The sequence below is a fragment of the Choloepus didactylus genome, chromosome 17, assembly GCF_015220235.1.
Source record: "Choloepus didactylus isolate mChoDid1 chromosome 17, mChoDid1.pri, whole genome shotgun sequence".
Lineage (NCBI taxonomy): Eukaryota > Metazoa > Chordata > Mammalia > Pilosa > Megalonychidae > Choloepus > Choloepus didactylus.
Genome location: NC_051323.1, coordinates 55798304 through 55816230, shown reverse-complemented (window position 1 = coordinate 55816230; position 17927 = coordinate 55798304). Strand labels below are relative to the sequence as shown.

General features: G+C 37.5%; 1 protein-coding gene across 7 annotated transcripts in view; it reads right to left on the bottom strand.

Moving 5' to 3' along the window:
* Nucleotides 1-17927, bottom strand: part of FEZ2 (fasciculation and elongation protein zeta 2) — a 50424-nt gene that overhangs the window by 15706 nt on the left and 16791 nt on the right. For 5 of the 7 annotated variants that reach the window (XM_037807090.1, XM_037807091.1, XM_037807092.1 and 2 more), the window contains exons 5-6: nt 17482-17750; nt 961-1041 (exon numbers count right to left, since the gene is read on the bottom strand). In XM_037807090.1, the coding sequence (XP_037663018.1) occupies nt 961-1041; nt 17482-17750 (350 nt within the window). Of the gene's footprint in view, nt 1-911; nt 1042-17481; nt 17751-17927 lie in introns of all 7 variants that reach the window. The other 2 variants (XM_037807097.1, XM_037807096.1) reach the window with 2 other exon arrangements.

The following is a 17927-nucleotide window of genomic DNA, read 5'->3' as shown; positions in this document are numbered from 1 at the left end:
ACATCTGAGTTTGAGAGGATTGAGAGGTGCCAGAACAAAAACAAAAATTCAACCATCCTTCTGTGAAGCCTGTTTTTGAGCTGCAAATGTCAGTACAATCCTCCCCTCTTTAATGCCGATTCCCTCCCTTCTTGAGTAATACTGAACTATCTTCCGTAAAGCCTCTAGGCTTAAAAGCTTTCTTTTGATAAAGTGCCTATGAACTACATTCTGCACACGTTCTAACTTAGAAGAGTCTTTCTTTTCAACTGAAATTTGCAAATTGTGAAAGGTAAGTTTAAGCATCCTCATTAATGCAGATGTGCTTCCCATATTTAAGATATTTCTTAAATAGTAATACAAAAATGTTAATAAAAAGCAAATTGAAATACATTTGAGATATGTTCATACCTACTTACAATTTTGTAAAAATAATGCCTTGTGCCTCTCTTGGCAGACAACTGAGTTAGCTATTTTATATACCTTAAAATCACATGAATTACATTAAAAAGGAGGTAAGATATATTTACCTATAAAAGGATGTTTAGACATATATATATTTTTTTTTAACCTAAAATTCTAGGTAAATATACCAACACTGGGCTCTCTTCCCACAAACATGAGATCTTATTTCCTAGATTTTTAGAATTAGAGTAGCATATTCTAGTTGCGTTATTTTCACAGATTTTCTACCCATGCAACTCATTATATCAATTTGTTAATATCTATTTAAGAGTAAGAGTGAGAAATGGAGCACTAAAATATGAATTAAGAATACATTTACTCTATTGCCCAATTTGGAAAATGCTTTTTCCCAAAGGGAAAGTCTGTTCATTATTGAGACTATAAATATAATTAATATTCATTTTTCTCTTTTAAACAATGGTCTTAATAAACTAATAAAATTGCCAGCTTTCAGAATCTTCACTTACACGGAGAATCAAAAAGCAGAGAATGAGGAAAATAAGGATAACCGAGCACCTGTTTCTCTCCACCTGAATTTCCAAAGGTGTGGCGGAGGCCATTCTGAATGACATTTGAGATCCCTTCCACGCTGAAGCGCTAAAAGCAGCAATATACGGCCCGGAAGAAAAGGACAGAGAAAGAAGTTCAAAGAGTATTAGTAAGAACATACCACAATGACTGACATGCCCAAGACTAGCAGTTAGAAAATGCCATTACTAATTCACATAGAGCAGACAAAATCATGCTTTTAAAAAAAAAGTTTTGCTTTCATTTCTTTGCAAGTCAAATGCAAAAGCAACGTATCTATGACAGTATATTCATGAAGATTTTTCCTGACGTAGATGATAAATAAGTGGGTTCCAAGGTAAAACACCATACGTTGTACATTTTTTTGGCTATGTACAAAATTTACCACAATTTTTAAAATACCTTTTGATATTGTTTACCTACATTTTATCAAAAGTCTGGAAACTTAATACTAACAGCATGCATATTTTCAGGCTAAGTTTGCATATTTCTACCATGAATTTGGAGAAAATTAACATAACATTTGGCAAATGAAAACACTGTTACTTGGAGAGCTGAGGATTGCTTCCCACTCACTTTTCAGGCCACCTGCCATTGCCTGGGTGTAGAAAACGTGAATTGAGGAGCACATATGTTTTCTGGAGAGCAGAGTGGATTGCATTTGCCAGAAAGGCCCCCGAAAACTTTTGCAAAGACTTTTCCACTCAGTTTCTAGGAAACAATTCTGGCCTCTTTCTCCCAGCATCCTTCGAGATTTCCTAGAATTCTTTGCACTGAGCAGGGAATATTTTTTCCCTCCTTATCCTGATTTGCAACCAGTCTGCAATGGCATCAGAGTAAAAAGAAACCAGTGGCACCTCTCTGGCTGCTGAGTCAAGGGGTCACATAGACAGACCCTTACAGCCTTGCTGATGAAGGGGAAAGGCATCCTGAGAGGAAGTGCTTTCCTGATTCACCAGAAGGCTCCTTTCCCTATAATTTCATAATGGAAAGTTCAATCTGTAAACACATTCAAGGAGTCAACACAAAAAATATTTTACTAGGCCCCAGGGGTAGAAGAAAGGAAACCAAGCCTACGGTCCCTGCCTTCAAGAAATACATAGTTTAGCCCAGTGGTTCTAGGAGGGCCTTGAAACGGGATCAGTGAGCTCAAAATTATTTTCTTAATTAACACCAAGACATTACTTTCCTTTTTCACTCTCATTCCCTCATGACTTAAGGTGAAATATTCAAAGACTAAATGACTGAGTGCAGCAGCAGACATGATAATCTAGATGTCTTTGATTTCGCCAGATATTAACAAGATCGTCAAAAATGCATAGCAATGCCATTTTTCCCTGAAATGCTTTTTTTCTTTTGGAAAATATAATTATTTTTTCACAAAAATATGCTATGTCAGCATTAATGAGCTTATCAATGGTATTCTAAAATAAATTAATAAATGTTTTTTTTAAATTTTATCAGTTTCCATTTCTAATACAGTAAATATCAATTGATACAATCTATATAAACAAAAGCTCTTCGGTGTTCTCAATAAATGTTGAGTGTATAAGAGTCCTTACAACAAAAAGCTGAGAAACACCAAAAGGCTTGATCCTCAAAGGAGTCAGCTATGTGCCTCTGTAACAGTCACATAGCTCAGAGTCATTATTGCAAATCTGAAAACCAAATTTTAACATCTTGGGGGAGGTCCCTACAGCTAAGCTGTCCTCCTGAATCCTCCTTCCCCACCAGGCATTCCCAGATCTCGGCATCAGTTTTGCTTCAGTGAGAAACGGATGTCTGGTCAAGATACCTTGATTGAACACTCTTCACTTCAATGACAAATTAATAATTACCACCTTTGATGAAATAAGCTAGCTTTAAAAGAAAAAACCACAGAAAACTATCTTTCGTAGGACTTTTCACATGCTAGCATATGATTTATTCACAATCTTAAAAACACACAATCAAAAGAAATAAAATCCTAGGCTCCAGAGTTTGCAACAAAAATTATAAGAAACTATTTTTGAACAAACAAGTCAACTCATTATTTTAAAAATTTTTCCTACCAAATGTATTTCCTTTCAAAAGTAATAAAGAGAAAAAATACCTACTTTTAGTTTATATTATCTGAAGGCTCCTTTATCTATGAGTATGTTAAAGCTACACATAAACTCAGAAAATCTCAAGCAAGACAAAGTTTTAGAATCCATATTTCAGGAAATTAAAGTATACTGTAATATTTGAACAGTGCATTCTTAAAACATCATCTTTACTCTCCCAATTGGAAACCTAATTCCTGTTACTAGGGAAAAAAAAAAGTTGATGCAAAATTTTAAATTAAAAAGATATATATATGTAATTTAAGTTTTCCTTATCAAATTTGCAGTTGTAGACATAACTAAAGCTGAGCCATTAAAGCCACTGACTTGACTGCTTGCAGAGAAAGATGGTTTTCATGCAACCAGAAGTCTAGGCTTAGTGGAAATAAATGAAAATGCAATCATGTGAAATTCAGGTAACTTGGGAGAAACATGAAACTAAGAGCTAACACTAGTGAGAGAAGTTAAAATCAAAGACCCTCCACTCTTGGGGCCAAGGGCAGCTGAGTCGTAAGCTGTGGCCAACAAGGCCCTACAACACAGAACTTTTCACCAGCCACAGCTGGACCAGGGAGGCAACGTGGCAGCCTGTAAGAGGCCACTGCCTTGTATTCTGCTGGGAAAATAAGGGAACAAGAAAATCAGAAGGTCCAGAGACCAATTAGGACAATGCTGAGAACATTCTTCCACCAATAGCCTGGTGGCCGTCATCACGCTCCCCAGGAACCACAACTTTCTCCCTTCACTGTGCTTTCACTCTTTCAAACCCTCAACCTATTTCCTAATCCCACGATCTCCCGAAACAGCTCTTCCCAAGGTCGTTTCTTTGATGCTGAAGTCCACAGACTTTTTCAGGTCTCTCCAAGACATCCAGAATCCCTCCTCCTTGAAACTCCTCCCTGGGTTTTTGGCACGACAGGCCCCAGATTTTCCCACCTCTGCCTGCTTCTTCTGAAAGGCACCGCCCTCTTGACTCGTCTCATGTACACTGGTGTCCCCCAGGATTTTGTCCTTGGTTTTTTCTCATGCTACATACAAACTCCCCGAACATTATCACTTGACAGTTTCAACTTCTGCCTCCATAAATCTATAGCCCAATTTTAAAAGATCAGTAAAGTGCTTAAAACAAAGACTGACGCGTTGTCAAGGCTCAGAAAATGTTACGTATCTTTATTGTAATTTCTCTCCCGAGCTTCAGACTCATAGGTTTAATGGCCTATTAGACATCCGTATCTAGACAGTCCTAAAATTAATCACATCCAAAACTGAATTCACCCTCCTCCCTGCCCCCCACCAGGAAATAAACAAAAAATAAGAAATCTGTTCCTCCTCCTGCATTCTATACATCTCTCATTCATTTATTCATTCTTTAAAAAATGTATAAATTGAGGGGCTGGGAGAAGAGTAAAATGGGTAGTTTCTGCATAATGGGGACAGGGCTTTCTTTTGGGGTGATGAAAACGTTTTGGAAGTATACAGAGGGAGATGGTGGACACAACATTATGAATGTACTAATTGTCACTGAATTAAATAGCTGATTTCATGTCATGTGAATTCTAACTGAATAAAAAATTTCAGAGTATGCTGAGCCAGATACTGCTCTAGGTACTAGGGATTCACAGTGACACATCAGTGAAGACTCCTCCCACCCGCATGACCTTACACTCCCAGGCAAAGGGAGAAGAAAAGTAAATGAACTAGATCACTGCAGATAACACACACCCTGTCGATAATTACAACAGGTAAATTAAAAACTGGATACCTACTTTATACCAGGAGGTCAGCGAAAAGCTCTCAGAGAAGGGGACATCTGAGCTGAACCATGAATTATGCACCCATCTGAGCCACAAAGGACAATGGGCAAAGGAGATCCTCTTGGAGAACAAAACCAAGAGCAGCCCAACAGGCCACCCAAGGAATTCCTCCACGGCTGTCATACACAAGGTCTTGTTATTCTCATCCAGCAGGATGTGAAACAATAACTACTGAGTGTGTCCCATTCTCTCCACCTTCCTATAAGAAGTTGTTTTTCTGTTTTGTTTTGTTTTGTTTTGTTTTGTTTTACTGAGGCGACCCTGTCTCTCTCTCCACCTCCATTCACTGGATGTGTTGGAATAGCTAATTGAACTTTTGGGACATAAGCAGCTATACCCAGAAATGACAGAAGGAAAAACATCCCTCAAAAGCTGGGCTGGAAGCTAACTGCAGTTACTGTGGACAAGACTTGCATATCCCTCTCTGATGAAGGGGTACATGTGTTACATCTATGTCTGTCTATATCAGAAATCAAGAACTCAACCCTAATTCCTCCCTTCCCTGGTCCCACACACAATTCATTCAACCTCCTAAAAACCTCTTCCATTCAACTACTTCTCATCCCAACTGTATATTCCTTGGCTCATCTCTTGTCTAACTGACTGCAACAGCCTCCTAATCCTCCTAATATCTAGCTGCCTCCTTCCAATTGGTTCTCCTTGAAACCAGACTTTAGCCTTTCAAAAGAGAAATCTGAACATGCAACTGTCCTATTTACAACCCCTCTTTAGTTTTCTGGAGCCCTTAAATCAAGACCAAATGCCCCAGCAAAGTATATGAGGTCATCCATTTTCTGGCTTCCACTGCTATGTCCACAGCCTCTTCTGGAGTTACCTCCTCCCTCACCAACTAGTTTTAGCCACAATGAAAGACATGAGGCTCCCAGATGTCACTGTCAGATGTCTGCACATACCACTCCTTCTGGGTGGTTTGCCTGTCCTCTCCTTCTTTCTCCCTGTCCTCAGGATTCAGCTCAGCTTTTACAGACCCTTCACCAAACTAATCTGCAAATTCTATGAATCTATGAACTGCCTCAACCAAGAAAACACATTATTTTCTGAGACGGTAAATTAAAATCACACACAAACACCACCATGGGACTAAAAAGTCATAGAAGGCTACAGTATAGGAGCTCTAGAATGACAGGTCTGTACAACCAGGTGGTAGGTCAGAGTTGTCTCTTCCAATTGTTTCATTTTCTCATGAGGAAACTCATAGTAATGTGAGTACATTTTAAGGAGACCATGCCTTATTCATCTCTCTGCCCCCAAGGACTTGCATTGTGCCAGGATCATAGCAGGAATCTATAAATGTCTGTAAACCCAAAGGTGTAACAGTCCAAGGACTAGAGCCCAAGAGTTATAGGGCTTAAGATGTCTTCACCATATCCTGAGGCCTCCTGACTTCTTACAGGAGAGAAGGGGGGTGGGGGGAGAGCAAAAAAGGCAAAAATAATGGGAGGGTGAACACATAAAAGATGATTTGATAGGATATAAAGTTGTTTGCCAATGGAGTTAATGATGGATTTCTGGAAAGCCACTGAAGAACCTAGCCTAGGAAATCAACATGCAATTAATAAAAGTAAGATAAAATAATCTTGTTAGTGTGGTTTGTAAAACAACGGAGCAAGGTTAAGAATATAAAAATCCTCGTATGACAAGAGTAGCAAGCAGAAGATCAGTGAACTGGAAGCATAAAGGAATAGAAAGACTAAAGCAGGGAGACAACGAAGGGATAGGGAAAGAGCTCAGCAGAGCACTGGATAGATTCTGTTTAACAACTGCCCTATAAGTTCAAAAAATAATACACCTTTTGGAAGTTAAAATGAAGTTTAAAAAGATAAAACCTCAGAGACAGATTAAATTTACATTTTAGTAAATGTCACCTCATTTAAAAACACCACATTTACAACCTTGAGGGCAGATGCCCTGTTATTAGGTGCTTACGGTACTTAACTGGGCCAGAGGGACTTTTTCTCTATGCTTAAACATTATAAGGAGGGAGAAAGGGAGAGAGGAGGGAGGGTGGGCAAGGGGGAAGAAGGGAGGAAGGGGGGAGGGGGAAACATTTCTTTGTTGAACATTCCTCAAGGTAAAAGCACCACAGACAGATCAAGGCATGGACAGAAATAAGGCTCAGGGTTATTAATTCTGAATGAAATGAAGGACATTAAATTAAAAAATGTATGGTTTAATTAAAATAAACAACTGAGATGGTAGGCATGTCAGAAAGCCCAATCCTGCCTCCAGGAGATGTCTTAGCTTCCATCTACCATTTCCAAACATGAAGTAAAGAATTCAAGTGTTCAGATATAAAGCGAAGAGGTGCCCAAGATCCTCTACGTCTGAACTCATTTTGTAGTCTGGCCGTCCCTTTTCCACTGCCTTCTTAGGAAGGAGTTAACAGCTCTGTAAAATACCCTTCTCAGAACGGAACTTCTGGTATCAGCCCATGTATAAGCAGGAAAATGACTGAGCATGACAACATTCACTTTATTGTTCCCTCACCATCCACAAAGTGCCACAGCAACGTGGCAAGGACGGGCGTTCGCTCAGCACCGGGCTTCAAATGCATTACTTCTCCTGAGAAAACATTTGCAGCTGCCTCGTGGCCACTTCCTTCCCTGGCGTGAGTACGTTTTAACAGGCTCAGGATCACGCATTCTCTGGAACCTTTCCCACAAAACCAGGAGCCGCAAAGTATAAAAGATGGGGGAAGATAAAAAATAAACAAAAATCTGAAAGAAGACGAAGGCACGAGGCAAGATCTTCACACCCACACCTGCCACGTCCTGACCAGGGCAGAGGGAACCTCAGGCACAGTCCCCGCCCCCCACGCCCAGCTCCCGAGCTCAGGGCTCCGAGCTTTAGTTCACCCAACTATAAAAAGGCAGTAATAATAATAATACAGTACTTCATAAGGCTGTCATGGGGATGAAATTAAGTAATCCATGGGAAACACTTAGCAAACTGTCCAGCACAATATAAATATTCAAAAAAACATTTGGGCTATATCTCTTTAAAATGGCTAGAATAACTTTTTAAACATCTCTCCCAAAGGGAAGTAACCAAACTTTCCACCTTTTCTCCAAAAGAGCAAAAACAGTATTTCCAGTTCTGGTATAAAAAAAGATTGCCACTGAGAAATAATAAAACTCTGATTATAATACCTAGCCTAAAAAACTACGCATGAAGAAGAGATACTACTGTCTATGATCCAACAGAGAAAGCAGCTGAAAAGTTTAAGCAGAAAGCAAGTAACACCTTCAGCCAATTCAAGGTCTTTGAGAGCAATGAAAAGCACCAGAAAACTCTTTGCAGATTGAAAAGCAACAAGAATCAGTTACAGTTTTGTGGGCCTTAGCCCTTTTCTAGGTTCCTAGTCATACCAACATAACCTATGTACATATTCACCTGCTCAAGCAATTTCAGAAAGCAGGAGCCAAGACAGGGGAAAGCAAAACTAACAGGGAAGCCAGGAAATTCAGACTCTTTCAACTACCAAACTATTCTGTCACTCTCATCGGACACCAACTGGCATGGATCTCTACCTAGACAGGGAATCTTTTAAAAATCTCAATATCAAAGCTCAATGTCAGAAAAAAACTAAAAAAAAGCAATTAAGGGATGCTTTTCATCTATTTCTGTCTTTTACTGTAAGTTACCCCATTAATATTCTTTATACTCGAGTTCAAAAGAAAGTGAAATTAAAGCATAATTCATTGTCTTTATAAATCACATCATTTTCAACAGCTTCAATATGATTATTAATTTAGAGGAAGTAGTTTAATTTTTAATAAATTAAAATTCTTCTCAAAATTAACACACAAAACACAAGGAAAATATAAAATGAAAAGCAATGTAAAAAATTACAAAGTAAAAATATTCAAATGAAAATTAAGATATTCATATGTAAAAATTGGTTTTGCATGTTTTGATACTTCTCAAATGAAATAATTTTCCATGTAAATTAAAAATTAGGAAGGCAAATTCTCCAAAAAAAGAAAAAAGGAGTTTTGTTTTTAAAAAAAAAAAGATCCAAGTAAATTAGAAAATATGAATTACACCAAAGCAAGTAAATACTTGAAAACATTCTAAAGATTAAACTCCTATTTAATAAGTGCCACTCTCAGTGCAGCAAGGTGTAACGAAGATTTTCAAAGTCAGAGTTGAGTGGAATAGCATCTATGATGGTTGGGTTCATGTATCAATTTGGCCAGGTAATGGTGCCCAGTTGTTTGGTCAAGCAAGAACTGGCCTGTTACCATGAGGATATTTCATGGATTGAAATCATTAAGTTGATTGCATCTATGGCTGATTACATCTACAATCAACTGAGGAGACTGCCTTCAGCAATGAGCTTAACTGAATGCCTCCAGTTAAAGGCTTTACAAGGAAAAATGATTATTTCAGCAATCAGGAGAGAATTTTCATCTCTACTTCGGTCAGCCAGATTCTCCTGGGGAATTCACTGAAAACCTTCATCGGAGTTCCCAGTTTGCAGTCTGTCCTATGGAATTTGGACTCATGAATCTCCACAGTTAAGTAAGAATTTTATAAAATCTCAATATTTACATATATCTCCTGTCAGCTCTGTTTCCCTAGAGAACTCAAATACAGTATCAAATGTTCTAAAGTTTTATGTAATTTGATATTAATATGGAAATTAAATATTGCCAAACATTTTCAAAGCAACTAAGAGCAGAATAAAATAGCTAATCTTAGTAACTTTATAATTTTCTCCTGACATAGATACTCTAAGTACATAATAAGAATACAATTTCCTGCTGTATTATGACTTTTATGTGAACTTCTCTTATATTAACAAGGACTTCTCTAAGACAGAAAGTAGTCAAGAAGGGACTACTGATTTTTGGTACATTAAATGCAAGGTCATGAAAGCACACCATTACCAGTCTAACTGCAAGTAACCACTATGGACAACAAACAGTAGATAATGGTAAAATATCAAGAACTAGCAGTGACATACATTGCTCTAGGTAACATTAACTTTCATAAGATAAATATGTTCTGCATCTAGAATTCATGAGCCAACTTTTTAAAAATAAACTAAACAAATTTAAATTTAGAAATTGTTGCATGATACAGGTGTCTCAACTCAAAAAATAGCACAGATTTAATAAATAAATTTTCCATTCTAAAAAGATGACACTGCAAAGAAATATTGCATGATCTCACATGAAAAAACTAGTACATGCAAATTCATGGAAACAAAGAAAATTACAGGTAATCAGGGTTGGGTGTGGGTGATGGGAGCTAATGCTTAATGGAAACAGACTTATTGGGGTGATGGAAAAGTTTTGGTAATGGACGGTGCTGATGATAGCACCACATTTTGAATGTAATTAACACCACTAGAATGTATTCTTGAAAGTGATTAAAATGAGAAACGTTATGTTGTATATATATTACCAAAAAAAATTTTTTTAATTAAAAATAAATAAATAAATAAGATACAGTGGTTGTAATCTGGAGATCAACAGCCACTGTAGCATTACTTCCCTGATAAAGTCATAATGAACTCTGCTGACGAAACAATCACCCACCATGGCCATCTATCAACCAACCAAGAGAAGATTCTGTTCTCTCCTTAAGTACAGACATGTATTAATATCTGCACATTTCTGGATAACAGGTCTCTTTAAAATTAGATCTGTCCCTGGTGTTGATGTTGTCACAAACATTGGGACTGGCGGTTTGATGTGCTGAGCCCTCAAGCATGAGACTTGCCCTTATGAAGCTCATTACCACAAAGGAGAGTCTAAACTTGTATGTAATGGTGCCTAAGAGTCTCCCCCTGAGTACCTCTTTGTTGCTCAGATGTGGCCCTCTCTCTCTCTAACTAAGCCATCTTGACAGGTGAACTCGCTGCCCTCCCCCCTATGTGGGACCCGACTCCCAGGGGTGTAAACCTCCCTGGCAACGCAGAGTATGACTCCCGGGGATGAATGTGTATCTGGCATCGTGGGACTGAGAGTATCTTCTTGACCAAAAGGGGGATGCAAAATGAGACAAAATAGTTTCAGTGGCTGAGAGATTCCAAATGGAGTCGAGAGGTCACTCTGGTGGACATTCTTATGCACTATATAGATAACACCTCTTAGGCTTCAATGTATTGGAATAGCTAGAAGTAAATACTTGAAACTACCAAACTCCAACGCAGCAGTCTGGACTCCTGAAGACAATTATATAATAATGTAGATTACAAGGGGTGACAGTGTGATTGTGAAGACCTTGTGGATCACAACCCCTTTATCTAGTGTATGGATGAGTGGAGGAATGGGGATAAAAACTAAAGGACAAATGGGGTAGGATGGGGGGATGATTTGGGTGTTCTTTTTTCACTTTTATTTTTTATTCTTGTTCTAGTTATTTCTGATGTAAGGAAAATGCACAGAGATAGATTGTGGTGATGAACGCATAACTATGTTATCATACTGTGGACAGTGGATTGTATATCATGGATGATTGTATGGTGTGTGAATGTATTTCAATAAAACTGAATTTAATTAAAAAAAAAAATTAGATCTGTCCCAAGTCACATGGGAAATGTTTGAGAAATTTTATAATTTTAAAATAGTAATTGATGTCTTTTTTGAATTAGCAAAGTCGTAGGTTCAAATTAGTTGTAAAATAATAAACAGTACATGCCCAAGGTTCTCGTCACTCTGCAATGACCTTCCATTTTATGCCCCTAACACTAATTTCTAGGAAATGCTCTTTGCAATAAAGAAAAAAAAAGAGAAATGTTGTCAAATATAACCAAATTGTTGAAAATGTGTTCATTTTTACTTTCGAGTATACGTATGGATCAGAATTTATGCTCTCAAGCACCACTGCTTAGAAAATGGATAAATTTTTAAAAAAAATTCTTTTAAAACTACCTTTTATCACTATGTTATAGATACAGGATGCTCAGGGACTGTCAACATTTTTGTCGGTTTTTTTTTTTTCCCTTCTATTTCCCAAAATCCTGAGACCACTGGTCTATATGCTGGCTCTCTTCCCCTAGCTACAGAAGGCTGTTACCAGAAAGGATGTCTACTCCAGGTGGCTCAGATAAGGCCTGGCCAAGACGTCACCACCTGGGGGCCGTAAGGAAAAGAATAATTCAAACACCCTTTGGATAAAATAAGGCAACATTTATAATACATTTTAGACACAATATAATGATCTTTTTATCTACACAAACTCACTTAAATGGAATTCACACCTTTTTTCCTCTAATTTTTCATTTTATTCAAGTTTTAGTTTAAATCAGGGGTAGTAAGCTTTTTCTTTAAAGGGTCAGACAGTATAGATTAGGCTTTGCAGGCCACTCGGTCTCTGTCACAACTACTCAGTTCTGTCCTTAGAGCATGAAAACAGCCATATATAATATGTAAATGAATGGGCATGGATATGTTCCAATGAAACTTTATAAAATAGGTGGAAGGTCAGACTTGGCCCTTGTGCTGTAGTTTCCCTTGTGGATTCCTGGTCTAAATTGTCTTACCAAATGTACAATTAGAAAATTCCAAATTAGAAATAAATTGCTCCCACTTTAAAGTCAGCTTTGGTCAAGATTAAATGAAAAACCATCACTGGAGTATTTTTACATGCAGAAAAGACACAAAGCATATGGGTTATTAAGTATAATATGAACGGAATCATGAAAACAGATGAAGCATTATCTGTGAAAGAAAAATACATACAGAAAGAGAATCTACCATCCAAGTCCCAGCTCTCCCCCACCTTTAAGCAATTATACACCTAAACCCCTCAAAAACAATAAGTTAGAGCCATATGTTTCTTTCTACAACAAAGTTTCTTGCTTTCTCCATTAACCATTGGTCACTGATTGCTAAAATCCCAAATGTTTTCAGGATAAACTTTTTCAGGTTAGACTGAAACAGTTACATATTTCTGCTGGTGGTGAGCACAACTCACTAGAACTCTTGAAAGCTCAATGTGATTATGGCAAAGAGAAAAGACATTAGAGACACCTATCTTCTCAACAATAGCTTATGAGTGCCCTTTAATTCAAAGACATTACTGGTTTCTCAAAGAGTAGGTATGTTCACTTTCATCCACATAAGTTTACTAAGCAGATAAGCACTAATATCTTCAAAGCTTCAGATAACTATTTGAACAACTACTACATTAAAAAATCTGGTGTACTTCAACTTGTTCTTCGACTCACGTGAACTGTTCTGAAATTCAATGGCCCCTGTGAATCTATTTGATGTAGACAAAAAACTGGCATGGCACCCATACACACACACACACACACACACACACACACTCACACACACACAAACACACACACACACACAAACTCTCATCTCTAACAGAACAAGAATTTAAATACCACAAAACTAAATCCTCTGGAATTTAATGTCCTTTATAGTGAAGTTTCAATTCAACAAGCATATATTAAGTGATATGCAAAGTGCCAGAAATGAGGTGAGGCACCAAGGAAATAATGTGAAGGAGTCTTGGAGAAGCCTGCATTCTTGCAGAGAGCACAGGTAAGCCAGTGATTACAACACAGTATGGTGCTATGATATTAGAAGCATGTGTACTTACAAATAAATATGCAAAACATCTCAAGTAGGATATAATGGGCAACTCACAAAAGAAGAAATACAGTTAATAGATCATATCCCTCTTTGCCTATCACATCAGTTTATAGTCAAAAGGCTGATAATAACCACTGTCAGTGGGAGGTATGGAGAAATGATCACTCTCCTAAACTGTTACTGGATTATTTTTCTAAAGGACAATTTGAGAAGCTGGTCCTTTAAAAATCTTTAAAACTGCATGTTCTTTGACCTAGCAATTCTACTGATTCTGATGAGTATGTAAACTTACCAATGAGAAGAAAAATTATCAGAGAAAACTCAATTTTAGGAAAATGATAATTTTGGTTTGATAGGATAAATTTCAGATTCCTAAAAGATATCCAACAGGAAATGTCTAGTTGGGAATTGGACATAAAATAGCATTTACTCAAGTTGTATGGTAGTCTTGCATACATTGTTTCATTGAATCTCTTCCCAAACTCAAAGCCGGTACACACGTACACACACACACACACACACACACACACACACTCAGTGGCAGGACCAGGATTCAAACATAGATCTTAATCCAAATCTCTTAACCAATATGCTACTTGGTCTCCCAGGTTTAGCACCTGGCAGAAAGGTCCAAGGTAGAAAACAGATGTGCAAGCTTAGCTTTCATTTACACATTTATTCAACGAGTATTTATTAGGTATCTAATGTTGGATGTGAGGATATCAAAGAAACAAAGTGACATGCCCTATCCTTAAGGAAACATAACAGAAAGAGACATGAAAACAAAAATTTTGCAATATGGTATGAAAGTACTAATAGAAATAGCTAAAAGGAATAAGAGCAACCCAATAAGAGGGAAAGAATGGTCAACTCTGCACTGCGAAGAGTCATCAGAAAAGGTTCTAAGGGAGGAAGACAATGTTTGATCATGATTTTGAAACATAAGTTTCGATTTTTTTTTAAATCCCCCATACAAGGGGAGCAGGAAAGGAGGGCCCTTCCAAGTAAAAGGAATGGCAGACACAGAAACTCCAAGGCCCAAAACAGCACAAGTCAATTCAAAGGAATGCAGACGGTGCCTTTCACTCATTCTAGGCCCTAGCTACCCCCCACCACACCACACCCAGACTCTCCAGATACTACGAAACAGGACAAAGAAGGTAGAGAAAGTTTTCTGCTCTCTAGGGGCTCATTTCCCAAAGAGTGTGTCTACTCCAGCCACCCCAGGGCAGCCTGCCTTGCCCATCAGGAGAGACGCGACACAGCGGCCACCTGCCCGGAGCAGCCTTCCAGCGGCACCGCTCTCTGCCACCTTCCCCAGTCTTTTGCTTTCTTCCTGGGATTTATTACTACCTGAAGTTACATTATCTATTGATTTCTAATTTTTAATTGTATTATTGCCTGTCTACCTCATGAGAATGTAAGCTCCACGAGGGCATAGGCCTTGTCTGTTTTATTCACCACTGGATCTTGAACGGTGCCTGGCACAAGGAAGGCGCCCAATAAATAGTTGCTGGGTGAATGAATATTGTTTTATTTTATCCAATATATGACAAAGTATTTCAAAAATTGAAACCCAAATCAAGATAACATTTCACTTTTATATGACATTCAATGTTTTCTTTAATATTTAATAGTATTTTCATTTGATAATGAAAATTTTTCTAATACTCTGAATAGCATCTCTGAGCCCTCTGTATTTTCACTGCAGCAAAAGTTTGTAGCAAGACGTATCTCCAAAATTAAAACACCTAAAGAATTTAACTGTGCTCTACTCCCACCCAGATATTAGTAATTTATGGTTACAGTGTTATACCAACTAGAAATGGATGTTTTTGTTTCAATGAATCAACTAATTCCAAACTTAAGGAAGAATATCTAAGTCCTACTAATAGGACTAAGGTAGGAAGAAACATGACTAACATTATTGGAAAAACAACACGTAACATCTGTAAGAAAATATCAGCTCCAGTGACAGAAGATCACCATTTTTTTTTTAAATTAGTATCACTGATGACTGCTAACTTACAGAGATCAGGCCTTGCCAAGAGAGTACATTATATAAAACGTTTTGGGAAGGTACTATCTTTTGGGATCTGCATTTTAGAGTCTTTGAGCCACCTACCACTATTTCTAGAATTACAGGTTTCTGTGCCACAGATAAGATGTTGTTTTCTCCAGCATTTTAGATTTCAGAAAAAAACAGAACTAGAACTACAAGTGTAGCAGTGCCACTGCTATTCTGATCATAGATTTTGACACAAAGAGATTAGGACTCAAGTCCTAATCACAAGTCCAGATATTGTAAAAAAAAAAAAAAAAAAAAAGAAAAAAAAAATTTACTGCCACTTCTGTGAATTTATTTTGAGACAGAATAATGAAGGTTGAAGTAAGATCCAACTTGCCTTGCCAAATCCAGTCCTCAATATAAATGCCACATAAAATTACACAATGGGTTCAATCTACTAACCCTTTTTATATGAGAATTACAAAAACCCTTTAAACCACTCGAAATTTATTTTCTTCTGCCAAGTTTTAACACCAACAAATGGAGGACTTACATGTAATCTCTAAAGGCAGATATCCAGAAATTATCAACCATGCTATGTCTTTTTAAGAAAGTATTTTATTTACTCACCCTTGTATAGAATAGGGTAATTTACTTAAAGGGTGCAGTTTTTTAAAATATGAGGTGTGATACAAATATAAAATACTGTTGCTGATATTTTAAAGCAAACTTCTTGGGATTGTACTTGTTTTTTTCTTCAGTCAATACCATCATTTCTCAAAAATACTTTGGTACCTCATATCTGATAATTTTTTCAAAGTCATTTTATATACTATGTTCTTTCTCACTACGTACAAATGAACATTACACTAAGAAAGTATCAATTTACTCATGGGTCAATAACAGTATATGAATGTGTTAAATGTTAAGATTCTTTTTGTTTGTATTAACCACTCACTGGTGGCCCAGTACCCCAAGATCTAAATTTTCTTTCTCAGATTCCATCAGAGTATGGTTAATGAGATTTATCTTTCTGGTAAGAATTCTTCAGAAAAAAATAAATCAAGATTTAATCAATGATAGGATTTGTATTATTACAAACTCTAATGGCCAATTTATGGTAATTTGTATCCCCATTCTTTCAATATCACGAATTTAAAAAGGCATGTTTGCTTTATAAAAATGAATTCCTTTCCCTCACCATACTACTCTAAGAATAGCACCGATATTTCTTTGCCTACAAAAATCATCAAGTTGGCAATATAGAAGGCCTTAACTAGTCAAAGAAAATTGAAATGGCCATAAGATCAAAAAAGAAATCCATCTCATAAACAACAGTTAATGCTTATGAAGTTTGATTAAGTGAAATTAACAGGGCCACCTAAGAAAAATGACAATGCAGAAAACAAAAAACTTTTTATAAAGGGTCCAAGATTCAAAGACTCTAAACTTGTTTTCACCAGCCAGTAACATTTCAGTCTGCCAAATATAAAGTCAAATGGCTGCTGTCACATCACGGCCTCTAACATCCCACATTATAACCTCACTGATAAATCAGGAGGAGCCTACTTACAAATCAACCTGTGCCTCTGGGCTCAACACAGCTGTGCTACTTCTAAATCCACCCCCTTTTAATTTGTTATTACGGATAAACAAAAAGAAGAAAATAAAGCCACTCTTAAGCCTACTGGTCAGAGATAAATAACCACTATTAATATATTGATGTATGAAAAATGGTCACTTCCTAAAGCTTCTCTCTAAAATGTCCTTGTTTCCTCCCTCTTCCTTCCACTTACTGCCCTCTTAAATATCCTATCCAGATAAGCTTTATACCCCTCATCAAGAAAATACCATTCTAAAGCAGCCAACCATGTGGTGTCCTCCCACAGGTGTACAGTCTGCCAGGCCTGGAGCAGCCGGTGTGCCAGGATTACCCTGGAACCCACTCCAGGTGCAGACACCTCAGACACCACCCACCCCACCCCATCTCCTACCCCCACCCCCCGCAAAGCATCACTTACTGTGCTGGGCGTTTGACTTCTCTCAGTCTTGCCATTCTGAGAGCTGCCATTTTTGAGCTTCTTTTTCTTTTTGGCCGTTTCTTTGTGCTCTTTCTGTTTGTTTTGCACTTCTATAAGAACAGAAATAAAGCTGTTTTTCACTTCCTTTTCAAACTCAAGTTCATCTCGCAGGGCTAACTGCTGCACCAGCTCTTCAGAGTAATCCTTAATGGAGATCTCAATTTCTTCCAGAAGTTCATTTAATTCAGACACTGAGAGCCTTTTTACTCCTGTGACCAAAAACAAAATACAAAAGACACTAAAACAAAAACATTTCAGGGGAACACAACAGGTTGTTTTAGGCCAGAGAACGAAAATCATATTCTAAGCAATAAAATTCACTGTTCGTGATATTCCCGGAATCCTGAGACCTCAGGAGGGCAGGTCTGAGTTGAGGCAGGTGGGAA